Source organism: Cnephaeus nilssonii, assembly GCF_951640355.1.
Source record: "Cnephaeus nilssonii genome assembly, chromosome: 20".
Taxonomy (NCBI): Eukaryota; Metazoa; Chordata; class Mammalia; order Chiroptera; family Vespertilionidae; genus Cnephaeus; species Cnephaeus nilssonii.
Genome location: NC_137091.1, coordinates 46,489,710 through 46,513,681, shown reverse-complemented (window position 1 = coordinate 46,513,681; position 23,972 = coordinate 46,489,710). Strand labels below are relative to the sequence as shown.

Below are 23,972 nucleotides of genomic sequence, written 5' to 3'. Positions count from 1 at the left end.
GTTGTAGTTTATTAATAACTAGAAGCCCGGTGCACGAAATTCGTGCACGGCGGGGGGTTGACCCTCAGCCCAGCCTGTACCCTCTCCAATCTGGGACTCCTGGAGGGATGTCCGACTGCCCGTTTAGGCCCGATCCCAGGACATCCCTCTCACAATCCAGGACTGCTGGCTCCCAACTGCTTGCCTGCCTGCCTTCCTGATTGCCCCTAACCGCTTCTGCCTGCCAGCCTGATCACCCCCTAATCACTCTGCTGCCAGCCTGGTTGATGCTTAACTGCTCTCCTGCCAGCCTGTTTGCCCCCAACTTCCTCCTCTGCCAGCCTGGTCACCCCTGACTGCCCTCTCCTGCAGGGTTGATCACATCCAACTGCCCTCCCTTGCAGGCCTGGTCCCTCACAATTGCCCTCCCTTGCAGGCCGGGTGCCTCCCAACTGCCCTCTCCTGCTGGCCATCTTGTAGTGGCCATCTTGTGTCCACATGGGGGCAGGATCTTTGACCACATGGGGGCAGCTATATTGTGTGTTGCAGTGATGATCAATCTGTATATTACTCTTTTATTAGATAGGATAGAGGCCTGGTGCACGGGTGGGGGCCAGCTGGTTTGCCCTGAAGGGTGTCACAGATAAGGGTGGGGGTTCCCTTGGGGTGTGGGGCGGCCTGAGCGAGGGGCCTGTGGTGGTTTGCAGGCCGGCTACGCCCCCTGGCAACCCAAGGGGAGGCCCTGGTATCTGGAATTTATTTTCCTTCTACAATTGAAACTTTGTAGCCTGGAGCAGAGCCAAGCCTGGGGCTCCGGCAGCCATTTCTGTGGCAGTTAATTCACCTTCTACAATTGAAACTTTGTTGCCTTAAGCGGGTGGGCCCGGCCAGGGTGTTCGGAAAGCTTTGCTTCCCCTGTTGCCGCCGGCAACCCTGGCCTGCTCTCTCAAGCTCCATTCTGCCGCCATTTGTTTGAATTTGTTTACCTTCTATAATTGAAACTTTGTAGCTTGAATGGAGGCTTAGGCCTGCAACGGCTATGGAAAGCTTGGCTTCCTCTGTTACCTGGGAAACCTTGCTCTCTGTGGCTGTAGCCATCTTGGATTGGGGTTAATTTGCATACTCACCCTGATTGGCTGGTGGGCATGGCTTGGCTGGTGGGTGTGGCTTATGTAGCGGAGTGATGGTTAATTTGCATATTACCATTTTATTAGAGAGGATTATATATAACAGGATATTGTAAAAATTAATTTACAAAATTTTTATTAAAATGTTTCTTACATACTGTTATATTGGCTGGACTGCAAAAATATTCATTGTGGGTCGCATGTGGCCTGCAGGCCGCGAGTTTGACATGCTTGCTCTAGAGAGCTTGGGGCTGGATCTTAGGTTGAATTCATTTGAAGTTTCTTAGAAAAACCTGCAGTTCCATCTTGTGCCTCTCCTGTTCTCTCACTACTGCTACCATCACAACACGCCTGGTCACCAGGAGAGTGTGTGCATTAAAGCGGGGAGTTCCCTGAACCAGGAATTCTCCACACCAACTGATATCCAACATATTAGCTCAATTCGGACACAATAGTGTCAGTTGCCACAGGTTAAGGGCTCAGTACCACAAACTGCTCCCTCGCCATTTCACATGCATGCTAATCATATGTAGTAGCTCTCCAGGTTATCTACAACTTCTGACTTGGCTTCAAATGAAGGTTCCCACAAACTCTCAGGGAAAAATGTACTTACATTTACAACTTTCCTAAAGAATATCTTTAAGCCCTGGCCGTTTTGGCTCAGGGGATAGTGTCGGCCTGCGGACTGAAAGGTCCCAGGTTCAATTCATGGTCAGGGCACATGTCCGGGTTTTGGGCTCGATCCCCAGTGTGGGGCATGCAGAAGGCAGCCGATCAGTGACTCTCTCTCATCATTGATGTTTCTCTCTCTCTCTCCCCCTTTGAAATCAATAGAGAACATATTTAATTAAAAAAAAAGAATATCTTTAAGTTACAGATGAACAACCAGATGAAGAGATATATAGTGTGAGGTCTAAAAGGGTCTGAAGCACAGGAGCTCTGTCCCATGAAGTTAGGGTGCATCACACTCTTCATACTTGGATGTCTTCATACACCTGGAAGTTTTCCAAAACCCCTCCTTAAGAAAGTCATGGAGGCTTTCTTAAGTAGGTATGATTGATCATTAACTCCATTTGCAGACGCTCACCCCTCTCTGGATGTATGGGGTGGAGATGAAATTTCCAACCAGAGTAGCCTCAATAAAACAAAAGATGCTCCTAGTCTATTATCACTTGTGAATTACAAGGGTTTCAGGAGCTCCATGCCAGGAACACGTATGTATGTACGTATGTATTTTCTATATCAGACAAGGTCAAATAGCCAATCTCAAAAGGGTACTGCTAAATGTCTCCATTTTTCTAATCTATATCTATAAAAGACTACATATATAATCTATATATATAAAATATGCAATGTCCCCTGGGGAGTTCAACCGGGAGACTGGGAGTTTGATTGCTTGCTACTATGTGCAGTGACGACCAGGGGGTGGCGCGGAACGAAGGAAGACCCCAGCTGGTACCCAGCAGCCGGGGAGGGGAGGCCCTGGCCGGCAGCTGGAAGGCCCCGATTGGCCCTGATCACTGGCCAGGCCTAAGGACCCTACCCGTGCACGAATTTCATGCATTGGGCCTCTAGTATGTGATAAAGTTTCTCAAATCTATATATACCCCTAGCCAGTTTGGCTCATTGGATAGAGCATCAGCCCCCAGATTTAAGGGTCCTGGGTTCAATTCCAGTCAAGGGTATGTATCCTGGTTCCAGGCTGGATCCCTGGCCCTGGTTGGAGCCCATGCATGTCTCCCTCACATTGATGTTTCTCTCTTTCTGTCTCTCCCTCTGCCTTCCACTCCCTAAAAATCAATGGGAAAATATCCTTGGGTAAGGATTAACAACAGAAAATAATAAAATTTCTAACAAAACAAAAAAACTATATATAAAACAAACAGAAATGAGTACAGGTTTAAAGTGGAGATACAAATAAATCCTGTAGTTAACAGCACTGTAACATTTTTACTTTACTTGATAATGAACTGTGACTATGGGAATAGATAGGTACATGAAGGGAGTTTAGACAATCTAGAAAATTGCAGTTTTTCAAATGGGACTACATTAAAATAAAAAGCTTCTGCACAGCAAAAGAAAACATCAACAAAACAAAAAGGGAGCCCACTGTATGGGAAAAAATATTTAGCAATGATACATCTGATAAAGGGTTAATATCCAAAATATATAAGCAACTCATACAACTTAACAAAAGAAAGACAAACAATCCAATTTAAAACTGGACAAAGGACCTAAATAGATACTTCTCCAAAGTGGACATATAGATGGCCAGAGACATATGAAAAAATGCTCAAAGTCATTGATCATCAGAGAGATGCAAATTAAAATGACAATGAAGTATCACCTCATACCTGACAGAATGGCTACCATCAACAAATCACAAGTGCTGGCGAGAATGTGGAGAAAAGGGAACCCTAGTACACTGCTGGTGGGAATTTGAACTGGTACAGACATATGGAAAACAGTTTGAAGTTTTAAAAAAAAATTAAGTATGGAACTGCCATTTGATCCAGTGATTGACATCTAGGAATATATCCCAAGAAACCCGAAACACCAATCAGAAAGAATGTATGTACCCCTAAGTTCATAACAGCACAATTTACAATAGCTAAGATATAGAAACAGCCCAAATGCCCATCAGAGGATGAGTGGATAAAAAAATTCCATGGTACATTTATACCATGGAATAGTATGCAGCAATAAAAAAGAATAATCTCTTACCCTTTGAGACAGCATGAAGGGACCTGGAGAGCATCATGCTAAGTGAAATAAGCTAGTCAGAGAAAGACAAGTATCATCACATGATCTCACTCATATGTGGAATCTAAGTAACAAAATAAAGTGATGAACAGAGGATCCAGAGACATGAAAACAGAGAACAGAGTGCAGAATCTCAGAGGGAAGGTGGGGGAGGGGGAGTGAGTGGGAGGCAATCAAACAAAGACCTTGTATTTATATATGCATAACCCAAGGACACAGACAACTAGGTGGTGAAAGCCTGGGACGGGGGGTGAGGGCAAGCTGGAGGGGATTAATGGAGGGAAAAAGGGGACAGATGTATGATTCCATTTATATGAAATTCTAAAACATATAATACTATGGTTTTAGAAACAAACAAAAAAGGAAAATTGCAGTTTTCGTGATTCTAAATTTAATTCAAAATTAAAAGTTATTAATAACATCATGTTTATATTAAAAGTTTCTTGATATTACTTGTATACTTGGTCAAATGCATTAAAATGGTATCCTTAAAAAGGAATATCAGTTTCATTTTTAAGTACTTCATGTATTTTGAAATAACCAATAGAACTAAAGAAGTGCACAATTTAATTACATAATTAAACAGGCATAGACCACTCCTCTGTTGTATACATTAAAATTTTATTCATGATGAGGATAATTGTAACTGTTTTAAAATTATAAAGTCAATGGCAAGGCAACTAAAATTATGGCTGAATGGCCCAGGCAGTGTGGCTCAGTGGTTGATTGTTGACCTATGGATCAGGAGCTCCTGGTTGGGGTACATGCCTGAAATGTGGGCTCAACTCCTAGTAGGGGGTGTGTGGGGAGCACCTGATCAATGCTTCTCTCTCATCACTGATGTTTCTATCTCTCTCTTCCTCTCTGATATATATATATATATTTAGAAATTATAGCTGAAGGTATCCTGTCCCCAAATGATGGTGAGGTTTAGACTTGTGACAGAATGCTTTTTCACTCAGGAATTCTTTTCTTCATTAAGTTACTGGAAGTTTTGCTAAAGTCCACCAAATTGAATGTGTTCATGAGTTGTTTCTGCATGAATTTCTGGCAAATGATAAGGCAACATGAGTTACTGCAAACCATGCCATATCCCTGCCAGAGAAAATTAATTGTCTAGTGTAAAATGACATCTATTGAGGTCTTACTTTTGAGCAGATGCTTTTCCATAATTAGAAATATTCATTCATGATTTCTGATGATCACATATCATAAGTTCTACTTTCCACTAAAGAATTTCCTATTCTGTCACATTTGTAGGATTTATATCAGGATAAATTTTTAGACATAAATGTCCTAAAATATTTTCTGAAGGCTGATTGTATCCAAGTTGTTTTGTAATTTTTTTTTATATAAAATCTGGTAAATGACAAAGATAGTACCAGATGCTTTGCAGTAAGTTATTCATTTCCCCCCTATCTTTCCTGTTGTATTAAGTTATTCTTTACTGCATACAGGCTTACCCCAAAGCAACTACCTGTGAAATCTCTTACGTTTAACAATTGACAAGTGGTCAGAAGCTTTTCCACAATTGATGCACTCTTAGGGCCTCCCTCCTGTATGTTTTCTTTGACAAACATAGTCCTGAGTTTGTAGTGAAGGCTTTCCCACATTCAATGCATTCATGGGGTTTCTCTTCCATGTGAATTAGCTGATGGGTAATAAGATCATTTTGCTGAATACAAATTTTCCACATTCAGTACATGCAAAGGAAGTCCTTCCTGAGTAAAATCTCTGATGTTGCATGAGACATGTCTTCTTCCTAAAGCCTTAACCACTTTTATTACATGTGTATGGCTTCTCTACAGTATGAGTTTGCTGAAGAATACCCACAGTATTCTCTTTCCACATTCATTGCATATATATAGTTTCTCTCCAAATGAATTCACAGATGTGCAGTGAGCATATTTTCCCCAATTAATCCTTTTACATATTTCTTGCACATAGGAACTTTATCTGCCATCTGCGTGTGCTGATGTACACTGACGTGAGTCTTCAGGGACAAGCTTTTCCCCAGTTTGTTGTACGTACACAGTTTCTCCTAAGTATAACTTTGCTAATGTAAAGTAAGATCAGTTTCCATGATGAAGCCTTTTCCACTACATTCCTGGGGCTTGTCTCTTGTATGTTTTAGGTGATGTCTGATGAGATTACGTTTTGCTGTGAAATCTTTCCCACATTCACTACATATATAAGGTTTCTGTCCTGTATGAGTCCATTGATGTACAAGCAGTTGCCTTTTCTGTGGGAAGCCTTTCCCGCATTCACTGCATACGTAGGGTTTCTCTCCTGTGTGTATTCGCTGATGTACAATCAGTCGACTCTTCACGATGAAGCCCTTTCCACATTCACTACACATATATGGTTTTTCTGAAGTATGACTTTGCTGATGGATAGTGAGGTCACGCTTCATGGTGAAGCATTTTCCACACACACTACATACATAGGGCTTCTCTCCAGTATGAGTTCGCAGATGTCCTATAAGGCAGTGCTTCGTTGAGAAGCCTTTCCCACATTCACTACATAAAAAGGGTTTCTCTCCTGTATGAGTTCGCTGATGTACAATCAGCTGCATTTTCACCGAGAAGCCTTTTCCACATTCGCTGCACACATAGGGTTTCTCTCCTGTGTGTGTTCTCTGATGTATAATGAGACCACGCTTCACAATAAAGCCTTTTCCACATTCATTGCACATATATGGTTTATCTGAAGTATGATTTCGCTGATGTACGGTGAGATCACGCTTCATGGTGAAGCCTTTACCACACACACTACATACATAGGGCTTCTGTCCAGTATGAGTTCGCTGATGTCCTATAAGGTACTGCTTCAATGAGAATCCTTTCCCACATTCACTGCATGTAAAAGGTTTCTCTCCTGTGTGAGTTCGGTGATGCTCAATAAGATGACTCTTCTTGACAAAGCCTTTTCCACATTCACTGCATGTATAAGGTTTCTCTCCCGTATGAATTCTCTCATGTACAGTGAGACTAAACTTTGTAGAGAAGGTCTTCCCACATAGATTGCATCCATGGGGTTTCTCTCCAGTATGAATTCGATGATGTACAATAAGACGTCTCTTCTCGATAAAGCCTTTTCCACACACACTACATTTATAAGGTTTTTCTCCTGTATGGGTCTTTTTATGTTTATTCAGATTAGATTTTATACGGAAAGTCTTCCCACATAGATGGCATTCATGGGGTTTCTCTCCTGTATGAGTTCGATGATGGGCAATAAGATGATTTCTCTCAACAAAGGCTTTTCCACATTCATTGCATCTGTAAGGTTTTTCTCCAGTATGCGTTTTTTGATGTTTATTTAGATTAGACTTTGTACAGAAGGTCTTCTCACATAGACTGCACCCATAGGGTTTCTCCCCTGTATGAGTTCTCTGATGACAAATGAGCCAAAACTTTTTGATGAATGCTTTCCCACATTCACTACACATATAAGGTTTCTCTCCCATATGAATTTTCTGATGTCTATTGAACTGTGATTTCTTGAGGAAGGTTTTGTCACATTCAGTGCATTCATACTGTTTGAGTCCTGTATGAATTCTCTGATGTTCAGTGAGCCTGGATTTTCTGCCAAAGGCTTTCCCACACAGACTACACCCATAAGGTTTCTCTCTCGTGTGAACTCTGTGGTGATCAGTGAGCTGAGACATCTTCACAAAGGCCTTCCCACATTCAATGCATACATGTGCTTTCTCTACGTTGATCTGGGACTTATTATTAATCACTTTGGTACTGACAGGCAACATGATTTCAGTGTAAAATTGTTCGTGGTTAGCATGCACAATGGATGTCTTATCTCCATTCAACTCAACGGAATTCTTTAAGTTACAGCTTTTGTTCTGGTTTTCAAAACTTAAATTTGATTCTATAAGTTTTTCGCTTATCTCAGACATACCATGATTTTGCTGTAATAGGTAATGACCTCTGCTCTGATTAATAGTATTTGCAAACATATTACATTCACAGCATCGTTCCACATTCTTCTGAATGCTTTGACACCGCAGGTGATGTGGCAGAGGATCATGGACCTTCCTGAATTCTAGGACAGAACAGAAGTGAATCATTCTGTTATCTCTCATAATCCTAGTTTGAAATAAAACTGTTTTAAAAAGCCTTCATGTAATTAAAAAAAAAAGGGGGGGGGTTTGGAGGATTAATGGAGGACACATATGTAATACCTTAATCAATAAAGAAATTTAAAAAAAAATAAAAAGCCTTCATGTGAAGTAACTATGTAGTGACAATCTCATGTGATATAAAATAAGAAATATACGTGTCTTCACTCATAGTTCTTCACATTGAGGTTGTAAAACCCTTGTAATTTCCTAAGTGATAGAGGTATCTTTTGTTCTCCATTAAAAACATCTGAGTTTATGTTGATGAGGTGACAGCAGAGTCTCTACATACTCTCAGCATGGAGCTAATCACTAAAAAGACCAATTGAGTAGATGGCTGGACTTTCAGCTCCCACTATTGACATCTGGAATAAAAGAAAGAGCCTAGAGACCAAAGCAATATAAAAACTCTTAACCAAATCTGATAAGCTTTGGGGTAGTGACATACCCATGTGCCCAGTGGTGGTTCCCATTAGCTCAATGGGGACAGAAACTCCTGTATTAAGGAATCCTTCAGACCTTGCCCATGTTCCTATTCATCTGTATCCTTGATAATAAACTAGTAAATATAAGTAAGTATTTCTCAGATTTCTGTGAGCCGCTCTAACAAATTAACTGAATCCAAGGAGGGCTCATGAGAACCTTCAATTTATAGTCAGTTGGTCAGTAACACAGGTGACATCTGAAGTGGAGACAGTCTTATGAGACTGAACTCTTGTAGGATCTGACACTATCTCTCGATGGATAGTGTCAGAATTGAGTTAAATTTGTAGGAAACAAAGGTGCAATAATTGAATGTATGGAAATCTAAAGCAAAGAAATAAAGGCAACCACAGCCTGCCAAAAAATGGTGAAAGGAATAATGGAGATGTAAGTGGTGAATGAAACCAGGATTAGCAGGCTGCAGCAAAAAAGCAGGTTTTCAGTTGGTCATACTGAAAAATGATACAATAATTAATAAATAATAATACAAGTTTACCATTATAAACCCACTTTTGCCCCACCCTGTATTTAAAGAGAAGACAAGGTTCACTGATGGACTCAATGGGAGAAGCAGGAAGACATTTATGAAAAATCAGGACTAAAAAATGACTCTAGCCCTGGCTGGGTAGCTCACTTGGGTGGGTTGCAGGTTCATTTCCTAATCTGGGCATATGCCTGAGTTGTGGGTTCCATCACCAGTAGGGGCACGCAGGAGGCACCAATCAGTGTTTCACTCTCACATAGATGTTTCTCTCCCTCTCCACCTCAAAAAAAAATTAATAAAAATATTTTTAAAGGAATACCTCCAGGTATTATGTGGCCTGAGCTACTGGGAAGATGGAATGCCTCTTAATGAAATGAGAAATATTACTGAAGTGCCGAATGAGGGGCAAATCTAGAGTGCATGGTGAAACAAAGTTTAAGATGATGATTACATACCCAAGCACAAACATGAAGATACTGGTTTAATACGAAAATGTTAAAGAAGTTCTTATCTAGCCCAACCAGCATGGCTCAGTGCTTGAGCATCCACCTATGAGCCAGGAGGTCACCATGTGATTCCTGGTCAGGGCACATGCCCAGGTTGTAGGCTCCATACCCATTGAGGGCATGCAGGCGGCAACCAATCAATGATTCTCTTTCTTCATTGATGTTTCTAACTCTCTCCCTCTCTTTTCCTCTCTGAAATCAATTAAAAAATATATTTTTAAAAATATATATTTTTAAAAAAGGTCTTATCTTGCCAAAACAGGTTTGGCTCAGTGGATAGAGCATCGGCCTGCGGACTGAAAGGTCCCAGGTTCGATTCCGGTCAGGGGCATGTACCTTGGTTGCGGGCACATCCCCAGTGGGGGGTGTGCAGGAGGCAGCTGATCGATGTTTCTAACTGTCTCTCTCCCTTCCTCTCTGTGAAAAATCAATAAAATATATTAAAAAAAAAAAAAAAAGGTCTTATCTGAAAATAGTAGTGTGGATCCCATCAACATATACAAATTCTTCAAAAAAAGAGTCCTAAATGAGACTGTGTTTCAAAAAACATGTAGAATAAAAGATGGAAGCACAGGTAGTGTTTTGGAATTCAGTGAGCCCTCAGAAGAGAAGCAAACAAACATTGGCTATGTGATCAGGTGCATACCTGCAGACCCAGGTGTACAGAACAAATACACGGCGAGTAAGGATGTGGATCCCCAGAATCTGATTTCCAGATAAGCATAACAGACTATTGAGAGCTATCATCATCCAGAAACTTGCCATTCTTCTTCATTCTGCACACAACTTACCTCTCCTAGAGCAAGAATCTCCAATTTAGACAAAAGCTTCTATAATCAAAACCCCAACTAATGGTCTGGCTGGAACACACTGTCCTGTGTTCCTATATACAGAGGGACGGATGACATGCAATAAAGTGTTAGCAGGCATGGGTCACACCATCCCTACACATTCCAAAGAAAGGACTATCCCTCACTGAGTAATTTAAGATAATGTCCGATTCCCTGCAATATCCTGCTGCATATGTCTTTTTTATGCCTGAGGTTTTAGGGACTACCAGATTGTATATGCAAACAATGGGATTTACGGAGGATATGTTTTTGTGTGCCCGAGGCTTTGGACAACAATGTAACCTCTTGAGTTTAGGAGTTTAGAGACACGAGCTGGGTCAACTTCCCTGGCTGGCAATACTTAACATCATTGCTGGGAGAACTCAGCAAATTTTTTTAAACACAATAAGCATTTGTTATCTGTTTCCATGGGACAGGGATCTAAGCATAGCCTAACCGGGGCCTTATCTCAGGGACTCCCGATAGGGTGAAGCCCTGGCTGGGAAGCTCAGTTGGTTAGAGGGTCACCCCAATATGCCAAGGTTGTGGATTCAATCCACAGTCAGGGTTCATACAGGAAGCAACCAATGAATGCATAGGTGGGTGGAACAACAAATTGAGGTTTCACTTTTCCTTATCTATGTCTCTCACTCTCTCTGAAAGAAAAGAAAAACGGGCATGACGATGTCAACCAGAGCTGTGATCTCATGCAGGGGTAGGACCTCTTCTGAGCTCATTGGTTCTTGGCAGAATTCAGTTCCTGTGGTTGTAGGACTGAGGCCCTCAGCTCCCAGAGTCAACATGCCATTTCCTCTGCGCTTTAAGGCTAATGGAAAACCACCTCTGCTACTTCTGCTTCTCATCTCTTAACTTTAGACACTTAAAAGGATCACAGATTAGGTCAGGTGATTTTGCATGTTTCTGGTGTTGTTAATCCTCATCGAAGGGTATTTTTTCCATTGATTTTGAAAGAGTGTGGATGGAAGAGGGGGGCAGATAGAGAGAGACAGAGAGAAATATCAATGTGACAGAGACACATCGATTGGTGGGTCCTGCACACACCCTAACTGGGGTAGGGGATTAAATCTGCAACCCAGGTATATGTCCCTTGGGAATCCACTGTGACCCTGCAGTGCAAGGACCAATGCTGTAATCACTGAGCTCTACTGGCCAGAGCTGATTTAACATTTTCCATGAGACTCCTGGATTCTTTCCTGTGCACATTTTTTATAATATTAATATGTACTGTTTTACTGTCACAAATTGTAACCATGAGTATAACAGTACATGCTCCTCCCTGATAATTTCTACCTTCTGTACTATAGGCAAGCTTGTCCATTTAAAAAATCAGTGACCTGGAGAGAAACCAAGATGGCAGCATAGGTAAACACCTGAAATTGCTGCCTCCCATAACCACTTCAAAACTACAACTAAAAGACAAAACGGACATCATCCAGAATCACAAGAAGGCTGGCTGAGTGGAAATTCTATGACTAGAAGGGAAGAGAAAAGCACACTGAGAGTCAAAGGAGCTGCGGAAGGCAGAGGTACAGAGGCGCACATGCAGAGAGGGCTGGCAAATGAATATGCGATTGTCTTTTTCAATCAGGAGGGAGACACAAGCTCCCGACTGCTCTGAACTCCAGTTCCAGGTGAGACTCTGGGGACCCAGACTCATATGGGGATAAACTGGACTGTCTGGCATTGGGCGGAACTAGAGGGCGGCTTTCTCTCAGAGGTGCTTTCAGTGATTACACTGAGACCCGGGGCCTGTTAGGGCAGGGCTGAGGATCAGCCATAGCTGTTTGCTCCGCCCTGTTGATACCCTGAGACCTCACCCCACCCAAGCTGTGCGCAGAGGCTTTTGCATATGAATGGCTGGGCCATTTTCAATCTAAAATTACCTAATAAACTGCAGCTGGGTCAGAGAGACCCAGAACATCCAAAAGAAGGCCCAAGGCCCCACAGCAGCTTGCACTGCTTCACAGCTGGGCCTCATCTGGGCACCTCCAAACCCCAAACAAAGAAGAGGAATCTGAAGATCTCTCCATAGCTCCTGCTAGGTGGCCTCAGGCAGAGGCTAAATTAGCACCTTCTTAGGGACCCAAGAGCCAGTGTACCCAGGGGTCAGAGTGGGACCATCCAGATTACAACTCCTCAGATCCATAAGGGACACACTCAGGGGGCAGACTCAGGGAGCACCAAAGCCGCACTGAAGCAGGTCTTGCCCCATAAGGGTGTCTCCAGCACAGAAGTTCTCCCATCGTAGACACAGCTGATTCTCACAGCCAATTGGCCTGGAGGTCAATTCCTCCCAGTGATACCAACAACAATCAAGGCTTACCTACGACAAGACTGTGCACACAGTCCACAAAGGGGTGAACCAAGAGGGTCCACCTCAGGTAACTGGGGAGTCTGAGCCACTGGGCCCTATAGGACACCTAGCACACAAGGCCACTCTATCAACTCAGGGAAGCAGCGAAAATGTGGAGACAAAGAAACAGGTCACAAATGACAGAAATGGAGGAAAGCAAATGACTGGATATAGAGTTCAAAACCACGGTTATAAAGTTTTTCAAGAATTTTCTAGAAAAGGCCGATAAATTTAGTGAGACCCTCGAGGATATCAAAAAGGACTGTCTAGAAATTAAGCATACACTGACTGAAATAAAGAATAATATACAGAGATCCAACAACAGACTAGAGGATTGCAAGAATCAAGTCAAAGATTTGAAATACGAAGAAGCAAAAAACACCCAACCGGAAAAGAAAAAAGAAAAAAGAATCCAAAAATATGAAGATAGTGTAAGGAGCCTCTGGGACAACTTCAAGCGTACCAACATCCAAATTATGGGGGTGCCAGAAGAGAGAGCAATATATTGAAAACCTATTTAAACAAATAATGACAGAAAACTTGCCCCACCTGGTGAAAGAAATAGACTTACAAGTCCAGAAAATGCAGAGAACCCCAAACAAAAGGAATCCAAAGAGGACCACACCAAGGCACATCATAATTAAAATGCCAAGAGCAAAAGACAAAGAGAGAATATTAAAAGCAGCAAGAGAAAAACAGTTAGTTACCTACAAGGGAGCACCCATATGATTGTCAGCTGATTTCTCAACAGAAACTATGCAGGCCAGATGGGAGTGGCAATAAATATTCAAAGTGATGAATAGCAAGAACCTACAACCAAGATTACTCTACCCAGCAAAGAAAGCTATCATTCAGAATTGAAGGGCAGATAAAGAGCTTCACAGATAAAAATCTAAAGGAGTTAATCACAACCAAACCAGTATTATATGAAAAGTATTATTTAAGAAGAGGGAGAAAAAGAAAAAGGTAAAGATAAAAATTATGAACAACAAATACTTATCTATCAACAAGTGAATCTAAAAACCAAGTCAATAAAAAATCTGATGAACAGAATAAACTGGTAAATATAATAGAATCAGGGGCATAGAAAGGGAGTGGACTGACAATTCTTGGGGGAAAACGGGTATGGGGGGGTGCGGGAAGAGACTGGACAAAAATCGGTACACCTATGGATGAGGACAGTGGGGTGGCAGTAAGGGCAGAGGGTGGGGTGGGAACTGGGTGGAGGGGAGTTATGGGGGGGGAAAGAGGAATAAATGTAATAATCTGAACAATAAAGATTTATTAAAAATTTAAAAAAAAGAATCTTGGCTCTAACAGCAGAAAAAAAAGTATTTTTTTAAAAAAATAAATGAAAATTGCAGTCATTGAAATTAAAATCTTTGTGAATGGATTAAATAGTACATTTGAAAAAGTTTAGTAACTGCAAGATAGGTAAAATAAAATTACCCAGAACGCAACAGAAATACGGGTTGTCAAAAAAAAATTATATACACTAACAGCTGATAGATGAATTTTTAAAGTGAAATGTATTTTAATAAACACTGCCTTTATAATTAAAAAAAATAATAATAAATCAGTGACCTGACCAGTGTGGCCCAGTTCGTTGAACATCGTCCTTTACACCAAATGGTCACCGGTTCAATTCCCAGTCAGGGCACATACACAGGTTGTGGGTTTGATCCCCAGTGCACATAGGAGGCAACCACATAATGTTTCTCTCTCACATCGATGTTCCTTCTCTCTCTCTCTCTCTCTCCCCCTCCCTTTCTATCTAAAACCAATAAAAAATATATTTTAAAAAAATAACAAAATTTAAAAGTTAGTTAAATAATAATATTCCTCTACTGAAAAGTCCCCACGGGTGTCTCAACTCATTTGGAATGAAAGCAAGGTCTTAAATGGCCTCCCAGGCAATGTGTGACCAACATCTTGGAACCTCCAGCTGCCGCCCCACTGTCGTTACCTCCAGTCATTTTCCCTCTTGCTCATTGCTGGCTATGCAGACAAGTTTTCTAGAAGATCCTCACACAATTCCAGATACAACTCCTTGAATGTCCCATCGTCTCACATTTGAAACACTCCAGGGAGCTGATCTATATACCTCCATCAATGTGCTTAAAGGAACATTATCCAAGAGCCATTCCACTGCTAACAGCTCAGTAGTAAGAAAAAAGCAATGAATTCCAAGTTCTGTCTTTCCGGAGAGGATTGGAAAGTGGGATTTCATAGCAAGAGAGGTGCTAACACAGGCAGACACTGTGACTGGGACAAAAAGGAGGAAGATCTGAGAATCCCAGGAGGAAGAAAACTACATAAACAAAAACACGAGGTGGATAAAATAAGCTATGTTTTCCTCGAAACTTCTACAAAGAAAAAGGGTTCTCATACGTGGAGGGGTGGTTTGTTTCCTCATTCATGTCACAGCTCTGACGCAGCCTCTGACGAGAATGTGACTCCCCAGCTGCCCGCCTTGCTGGTTCCCCCCCCCTCACCTGGAGAGACTAGACAGTGGCGTCCACGCTGTACTGTCCATGGTTCTTCCCCTCGTTCCAGCTTGGAGAGCGTGTCGGGTTTGCTGGCTTGATACCCTGCTTGGGAACAATGACAGAGACTCAGACATATTATATTGGGCTGGCGTCTGTCAAGAGGGAGAATGTAACATCTCGAGGAATGAGCAGGTTTCCCACCTGTAACACAAAGACTTTTCTCTCAGGAGAGGGGACATTATACCCTCCTGTCTGGCCCAAGAGAAGGACCTGAGATCCCACCATCTCAGAGAACTGGAGTTATTCTGAAGTTAAGCAGCTGAGAAAGGAAAAACAGGGCACCCGCTGAGCGACACGGGGAGCTGTCCTCACCCACTGACACCAGGTGGCTGTAGGTCTCCATCATCACGTCCCTGTACAGGTCCTTCTGCTCGGGGCCCAGGAGCTGCCACTCCTCCCAGGTGAAGTCCACGGCCACATCGTGAAATGTCAGGGATTCCTGTGACAACTCCATGCTGTGCAATGGCGTGATGTCCTTTAGATGACATAGGAGAAATGTTAGTTTTTCTGCTCACGTTCACTCTAGCTGCATCTATGTAGCAACTGGGGTTTTATTTTATATGCAGTTGAATAATTACATGCCTAGTAAAACACAGGGTGGGGCAAAAGTAGGTTTACTATTGCTCATGTGAAAAATAATACAATAATTACCCTGGCCAGTAGTTTGATAGCTTCATTGTCCATGCAAGGAGAGGCCACAGGTTCAATTCCTGGCCAAGGCACAGGACTGGTTGAGGGCTTGATCCCCCGTAGGGGCAGGCAGGAGGCAACTGATAGATGGTTCTTGTTCGTGGATGTTTCTCTCCCTCTCCCTCCCTATTTCCCTCTCTTTCTGATCAATGAAAACATAGTTTAAAAATACGATGCAATAATTAATAAATAATAATACAAGAATAAATTGTGGTTTGTATATTCACAAACTTTGCCCCATCTTGTATTTTGTAATTATGCATTCAGACATTCATCCAATTAGAAGTTTCTATAATATGTAAAAAAATGTTCGTAACCTAGAAACCCATTTCGTATTTGAGAAACAAAAGGTTTCTATATATATATATATGTATAGTTTTCACATTAACAAAATTTTTCACATTTTTCAAGGTTTTTATAGGCCTCTAGACATCCATTAATGAAGACAAGAAAGGATGAAACAAATGCAATCCCCGGAGCCTGGCGCATTTCCTTCTGTTCTCCGAGAAGAGCTGGCGAGGGCGAGGCCCTGCCTCGGGGTGTTGGGTCTGCTCTGTATTTCTGTACAGAAATCCGCCTGCGGTCAGGGGTGTCACGGAAATGCTGATACCCAACCCCGCAGCGTCCTCCTGCTTCACGAGGTTCTATTGCTCGTGGGGAGTCAGGCCTGTGGACGGAGGAGAGAACCCCACGGGTGGGGCATTTCCTCTGGGCCCCGATGCCACACTGCTCTGAGCACTCACCTCACACACGGCCACAGGATCGCTAGTGTCCCTTCAAATGGTGTCCGGAAGTGTGTATTCTCTGGCCAAGAGAGCCTTAGGTTCCACCTGTGTGGAGGCACCCCTTTCTCCTGTGGGGGTTAAGTGGGGTGAGTGTCACAGGAGACCTGGGGAGTGACATCCATGCCCGCCCCAGGCCTCAGGAGCAGGTGAGCGTCAGGAGAATCCCTAACACAGCAGAGCCCGGGGAAGGAGAGGGGCTGGGCACTGTTCCCCTTGAAAGCTGTGTGCTCAGGTGCCTCTTCAAACGTTTCTGCTCACATTTTTAAAAAAATATATTTTTATTGATTTTAGAGAGGAAGGAAGAGGGAGAGAGTGATAGAAACATCAATGATGAGAGAATCATTGACTGGCTGCCTCCTGCACGCCCCCTACTGGGGGATCAAGCCCGCAACCCAGGCATGTGCCCTTGGCCGGAATCGAACCTGGGACCCTTCAGTCCGCAGGCCAACGCTCTATCCACTGTCTGTTCACATTTCAGGCGTTAAACCAGTGCACTGGGCAAGCCCTCAGCTGTGTCTCATAAGCAAAAATGATAATATCTTAGGGGTCTTGAACACATACGAAAGTAACCAAGATGGTAAATGAACTGGAAGGTGGTAAATGAATTTGAAGTTCTTTTTGTCTTTAATATATTTTCTTGATTTTTTACAGAGAGGAAAGGAGAAGTATAGAGAGTTAGAAACATCGATGAGAGGGAATCATTGATCAGCTGCCTCCTGCACACCCCCCACTGGGGATGTGCCCGCAACCAAGGTACATGCCCTTGACCGGAATTGAACACGGACCCTTCAGTCCCCAGGCTGATGCCCTATCCAGGGAGCCATACCGGCTAGGGCTTGAAGTTCTTTAAGATCCCTGTATTGTCAAAGAAGAGTATAAAGTACTATTTAACAAAGTTCCAGGTTGTATGCAGTCTCTAGTGTCAGAATAAAAACTAACAGTTTTGCCCTAACCAGTTTGGCTCAGTGGATAGAGCTTCGGCCTGCAGACTCAAGGGTCCCAGGTTCGATTCCTGTCAAGGGCATGTACCTTGGTTGCGGGCACATCTCCAGTAGGAGGTGTGCATGAGGCAGCTGATCGATGTTTCTCTCTCATTGATGTTTCTAACTCTCTATCCCTCCCTCTTCCTCTCAGTAAAAAATCAATAAAGTATATATATTTTTAAAAAGGTACTTTTTTCCTCCCACCCCACCCCTCAGAACAAATAAGGGCATCTTTAAACCAAAGCCATGTAAAGGATTTTCAAGGCAGCAGTATTCCTAACAATGCAGACTGCAAATGATGCGAGTTTAATGAACAGTAAGAAAAACTGCCATACACTCAGACTACAGCAGGCTAAGGGGAACATACAACGGTGGTCCAGCTTTGCAAGCTAAGAATGCTTTCAATGCTTTTAGTTTTTATGTTATATGTTTTTGATATTACTAGTATTAGGACAGTTTATTTAGGAAGTCACACAGGTAGAAACATTGAGCCAGCTGAGCTGTGTGCGCTCAGAAACAAGTCACAGAGGCCAAAGAAGGGGCTCTTTTTTTTTTAATTTTTTTTATTAAGGTATTATACATGTACATATCTTACCATTGCCCCCCCCACCCCACTCCCATATATGCCCTTGCCCCCCAGAGTTTTGCATCCATTGGTTATGCTTATATGCATGCATACAAGTCCTTTGATTGATCTCTTATCTCCCCCACCTCTCCCTAACCTTCCCCCTGTAATTTGACAGTCTGTTTGATGCTTTACTGTCTCTGTATCTATCTTTTTGTTCAAGTTTATAATGTTCTTTATTATCCATAAATGAGTGAGATCATGTGGTATTTTTCTTTCATTGACTGACTTACTTCACTTAACATAATGTTCTCCAATTCCATCCAGGTTGCTGCAAATGATGAGAATTCCTTCTTTTTTATGGCAGCATAGTATTCCATTGTGTAGATGTACCACAGTTTTCTGATCCAGTCATCTGCTGACGGGCACCTAGGCTGTTTCCAAATCTTAGCTATGGTGAATTGTGCTGCTATGAACATAGGGGTGCATAAATCCTTTCTAATTGGTGTTTCTAGTTTCTTTGGATATATTCCCAGGAGTGGGATTACTGGGTCAAATGGGAGTTCCATTTTCAGTTTTTTGAGGAAACTCCATACTGTTCTCCACAGTGGCTGCACCAGTCTGCATTCCCACCAGCAGTGCATGAGGGTTAGAAGGGGCTCTTGAGCTTAGGAGACAGAAAGGCAAAGGGAGCTCTCCCGGAGGAAGGAGGTGGGGGAGGGGAAGGCCCAGGGGTGCTCCCCAGAGAGAGAGTACCTAGTGGTTTGAAAAAATGGTAAAATAGCCCTGTGTGGCTCAGGGGTTGAGTGTCAACCTTTGAACCAGGAGGGCACATGCCGGGTTGCGGGCTCAGTGTGGGGCATGCAGGAGGTGGCCAATCAATGATTCTCTCTCATCATTGATATTTCAATCGCTCGCTCTCCCACTCCCTTCCTTTCTGAAATCAATAAAAAATATTTTTAAATGGTAAAAAAAACATATTTTTGTGAAGCATATGGGAGAGACATTCTGTGGCTTGCAACTCCTAAAATAATTAGTATGTAAACATTATAGAATAGGGTTACCTGACCCTCATTACAGAGCAAAAAAATATACACCTATGTACTGAGCAAAAGAAGCCTGACATTAAAAAATGCATAATGTAAGATGATTGATACAGTTAAAAATAGGCAAACTGAATAAACTATAAAGATTGGAGTGATTAATGATATGATCGAATATAAAGAAAAGCCTTCAAGTGCTTGGTAGGGAGAGCAATGGTAATTGCCTGTGGGTGAGAGGATGTAATATAATTGGGGTGGGGCTCACAGGACACCACAGGGTGCTGGAGGGTTGTTTCTTACATCTGTGAGCAGGACATATGTACATGTATGTAAACTCTGCTTTCATACTGATTAAGCTGTAGATTTTAAGGTAACAATTCCATGGAAGAGCTCAACAATACCAAAAGCTTGTCCTCTAAAAGAACCAATGAAATACATGCATTTGGAGTGAGACCTATTAGAGAAAACCTGTGCAAGCATAGTATTTTTTAAAAATCAATGGAAGGTATAAATGGCATTAAAGAAGCTTTTTTAGTCTTAAGAGAATACTGTCAACATATATGTCAATCAGTTTGAAATCGTGGATGAATCATAATTTTATGATCCCACATCTTAGGAACTGTTAACTCCACCCACTGTGGCAGGTGAATTTTCTGGGTAAGCAACAGGACACAAATTCCCGCTGCAACCCCAACTTCCTATTTTGTATTGGAGAGTTGAGACAATGCACTGATATCAGAATAAATTCTACACAGTAGAAAGGAGGACAGAAAATTAAGGTTATAGTCAGACAGTATTTCATCCACATGGAAAAAGAGATTCCGGGAATTACTTAATTAGGAGAAAACGTCCCCAGAAACCACCAGGCACACTTTCACTTACATTGGCTAGAACTACGCCACCCCGGGCCCCAGTTCCTTTCACAGTCACTCAGGCACCAGCGAGGGAGCTGGAGCCACCGCGGGGCTGAGACGGACCGAGACTCACTGAGCCGCCGGGATGCGGTCACCGTGCCAGCGGGAGGGCGCTCCACACAGTGAAGTTCTGTTCCCAAAGGAGAGGGTGTGGGTGTGCGGCCGGCAGGTGAGCGCCAGCAGGAAGCCGGGCTGGGGAACAGCGGGCACAGGGACCGACAGGCATCCCGGCTCCAGGGCCGCGGGTCCGGGTGTCCAGGACCGTCCGGGTGTCCGGGACCCGGCTCTGCGCTTGGAGCTCAAAAGCGGCCACAAAGGACGAGGGACCCACGGGCGAGGCTGGGTGAGCCTCTCCGCGGCGGGGAGCCAGCCCCTGGGGAAGGAGCCAAAAGCAGGGCTTTCTCCCCACCTGCCTGGGCCCCGCCGCCGTCTCTGAGGTGACCTCTAAGCTCCCCCCCCCCAACCTGAGGGCACATCGGCACCGGACACACGTGCAGGAATGTTCTCAGCAGCGCGTCCATCACCAGCCCAACCGCAAACGGCACCCGCCAGTCACACAGGGACCCCGCCTCACACTCCAGCCGGACGCCGCCCCTCCCGACGGCCCAGGTCGGAGCCTCAGCCCAACACCAGCCCCGGGTCCCGGGCGACCAAAGCTCCGCCCCGCGAGACCCTGACCACACGCCCGTTATCATTCCGAATCCTGGACCCGACGCCCTCACGCGACGGCATCCACGCCGGCCCCCACTTCACTGAGCCCCACGGGAAACCCCGAACCGGAACCCGACTCCGCGATCACCCGAAATGCCACCCGCCTCCCTCACAGAGACCCGCAAAGGCCCGACAGTCGGGACCCTGTCGTTGATCTCCACCGACCCCGAGTCGCCGATGACCCCAAAGGTACCCCAACCGCAGGCAGGAGCGGCACACCTGCTTCCTCCCAAACACCTTGGCGCTCCTGCCATGGGTCCAGCCACACCCCTTCCACCCTCTGGCGAACGCAGAACATTTTTTATAAACTGGAAAGGACCAGAGCGCACTGACCTGCTTTCTCCAGCCCACCGGGAGCGCCTAACGGTTACACTTCCGCGAACGGATTAGGCTGCTGCAAACGGCGCTCATTTATGTCGTCAGCCCGTGGCGGCGGCGGGCGAGGACCTGAGGCCTGTGAAGAACCGCGAGCGACTTCCGCATTCCCCTCCCCGGCAACATGGCGGCGCCCTGTTGTCGCGCCGCCGCCGCACGGGGACCGCCATGTTGGGAGGCCTGACTGCCGTACAGAAGGCAAAGCCGGGACTTAGGACCCAGCAGCCAGGGATGGCTGGCAGGTGAGAAGCTCCTGAATTTTATCTCCTTTCCGAGCACTTTGACTCTTGTGAGTAATATTTTCAGAGACTCAAGCTTGGGCAGGTAAATACGAAACGAGCTAAATTGTGTTGGGCGGTCTGGTCAAAGAACTCTTACGACAGCAGCTTTTTATTTATTTGTTTTGTGTGTTTTTTGAGAGAAACATGGCTGTGAGAGAGATCCATGGATGGGTTGCCTCCTGTACGCCCCCACCGGGATCGAACCAGAAACAGGGCCAGAATCGAAACTGCAACTTTCCCGGTGCGCTCGACAGCGCGCCAACCATCGGAGCCACTATCCAGGTCATGGCTGCAGGTTTTATTTTACAGTTTGAACAACATATTTCTCAAAAAACACAAGTTGCCCTGGCCGGTGGTTAGAGCGTGGGCCTGCAGACCAAAGGGTGGGGGTCCCATTCCTGGTCAAGGGCAGGTCCCTGGGTGGCAGGTTCCCAGCCCTGGTAAGGGGGGCATGTGGGAGGCAATTCATGGATGTGTCTCTTACCTGGACGTTTCTCTCCCCCTCCCCTCCCCTCCCCTTCTCTCTAGAAATCATTGGGTGAGGATTTAAAAAACACAAAATATCCTCCGGTGAGGATTTAAAAACCCACGCAAAAAAACAAGTTTCCAAACGGCAGATAATAAAATCCTGCCAAGAGGAAAGGTTATACATCCAATAAATGCAGACCAACAGGGAGCCTGTGGTGGGAAATTTCTTGCAGGAAGTGGTTTTTAAGAACCGAAATATATTTCAAGATTCCATTAATGCCTAACCTTTATGTGACTCTAGTTACCATCCTTCTAGTTCACGCAGGATGTTATTATAGCCACTTCATATTAATTACAAATAGGTATACATAAAAAATGTATAATATAGCCTTAGCTGGTTTGGCTCAGTGGATAGAGCGTCAGCCCGAGGACTAAAGGGTCCAGGGTTCGATTCTGGTCAAGGGCACATGCCTGGGGTTTCGGGCTTAATCCCCAGTAGGAGGCGAGCAGGAGGCAGCTAGTCAATGATTCTCTCTCATCATTGAGGTTTCTATCTCTCTGTCTACCTTTTCCTTCCTCTCTGAAATCAATACAAATATATTTTAAAAAATAATATAAATATGTAAAGAAGCCAAATAAATAAATAAAGGTGCAGGGCCTGTTGAAGCCATGCAGTAGCCCCTGTAATACCCTCACGTTAGGGGTACAGAAGCCCAGCGGGGGATGGAGGCTAGTGCAGGGTTTGAGATGAATAAATGAGGCAGTCGTACCCTTACACCCAGCAGTTCCTCATCCTTATACTTTACTGGCCCAGGTCCCCCGAGGACCCCAAGTGGGTTACAACCCTGGACCTTCAGGACGCTGTCTTCTGTAGACCTCTCCATCCAGATTCCCGGTTTCCAAGCGCCTCTGAGGGCCCTAGCAACCAGGCCTCCACCTACCCTGGGCAGTTCTGCCCCCAGGGCTTTCGAGATAGCCCTCCTTGATTGGGCCAGGCTTCTGAAAGGCCTGGTGCACCAGCAGACAGGCACCCAGCTCCCCCCGCGATCGAAAGCAAAAGCATGGGAGCTGGGTGCCTGTTGCACCAGCAGACAGGCACCCAGCTCCCCCGTGATCGAAAGCAAAAGCGTGTAGGGGACCCTACACGTGCATGATTCAATCATGCACTGGGCCTCTAGTCTTACCTAATAATAGACAAACATGTAAATTGATCATACCTCCGCTACACCCACCAGCCAATCAGGAGTGATATGCAAATTAACCCAACAAAGATGGCAATTAATTTGCATACACAGGCACTGAGCCCAACCCCAGTCACTCAGGGCATCTGGGCAGCGTGGGAAGGTGGGACTGGAGCAGAAAGAGGCGGCTCTGGGGCTGGGCTGGAGTGGAAAGGCGGTGCCGGCAGCCAGGGAAAGGAAGGCTCATTCTAGCACGAATCTTCGTGCATCGGGCTTCTAGTATATAATAAACTAAAATGAGTGTTCGCTAAAACTGGAGATACAATAAATCCTATAGTTAAGAGCACTGTAACAATTTCACTTTCCTCTACTTGAGAATGAACTGTGACTATGTAAGGTTTTACCTTTGGGAGTAAACAGATAGATGAAGGGCATTTGGAAATCTCAAGAAAATTTCAGTTTTTGTGATTCTAAGCATATTTCAAAATTAAGGTGTGTTTTTTTCCCAAAATTAAGTTATAAAAACTATCATATTTATATTAATTTTATAAACCACTTGATGCTACTTATAAACTTAGTCAAACACATTAAAATGTTATCCTTATAAATGAACATATTCATTTACATGTACTTCAAGTATTCTGAAATAACTAAAAAATAGAAAGACATGCAATATTTAATGACAGAATTAAACAGGCATAGACTTGAAAGGACGAGAGTGCACTGACCTGCTTGTACTTATGTTG

General features: G+C 44.1%; 1 protein-coding gene across 5 annotated transcripts in view; it reads right to left on the bottom strand.

The window, feature by feature from the left end:
• Positions 1 to 1,094: 1,094 nt before the first annotated feature.
• The window catches only part of LOC307116578 (uncharacterized protein), a 36,256-nt gene continuing 13,378 nt past the window's right edge, over positions 1,095 to 23,972 (bottom strand). The window contains exons 1-5 of one of the 5 annotated variants that reach the window (XM_079800663.1): positions 21,255 to 21,396; positions 16,664 to 16,773; positions 15,543 to 15,705; positions 15,177 to 15,275; positions 1,095 to 7,928 (exon numbers count right to left, since the gene is read on the bottom strand). In XM_079800663.1, the coding sequence (XP_079656789.1) occupies positions 5,926 to 7,928; positions 15,177 to 15,275; positions 15,543 to 15,684 (2,244 nt within the window). In that variant the 5' untranslated portion in view covers positions 15,685 to 15,705; positions 16,664 to 16,773; positions 21,255 to 21,396 and the 3' untranslated portion in view covers positions 1,095 to 5,925. Of the gene's footprint in view, positions 7,929 to 15,176; positions 15,276 to 15,542; positions 15,706 to 16,663; positions 17,165 to 21,254; positions 21,397 to 23,972 lie in introns of those variants that run through there. The other 4 variants (XM_079800664.1, XM_079800665.1, XM_079800662.1 and 1 more) reach the window with 4 other exon arrangements.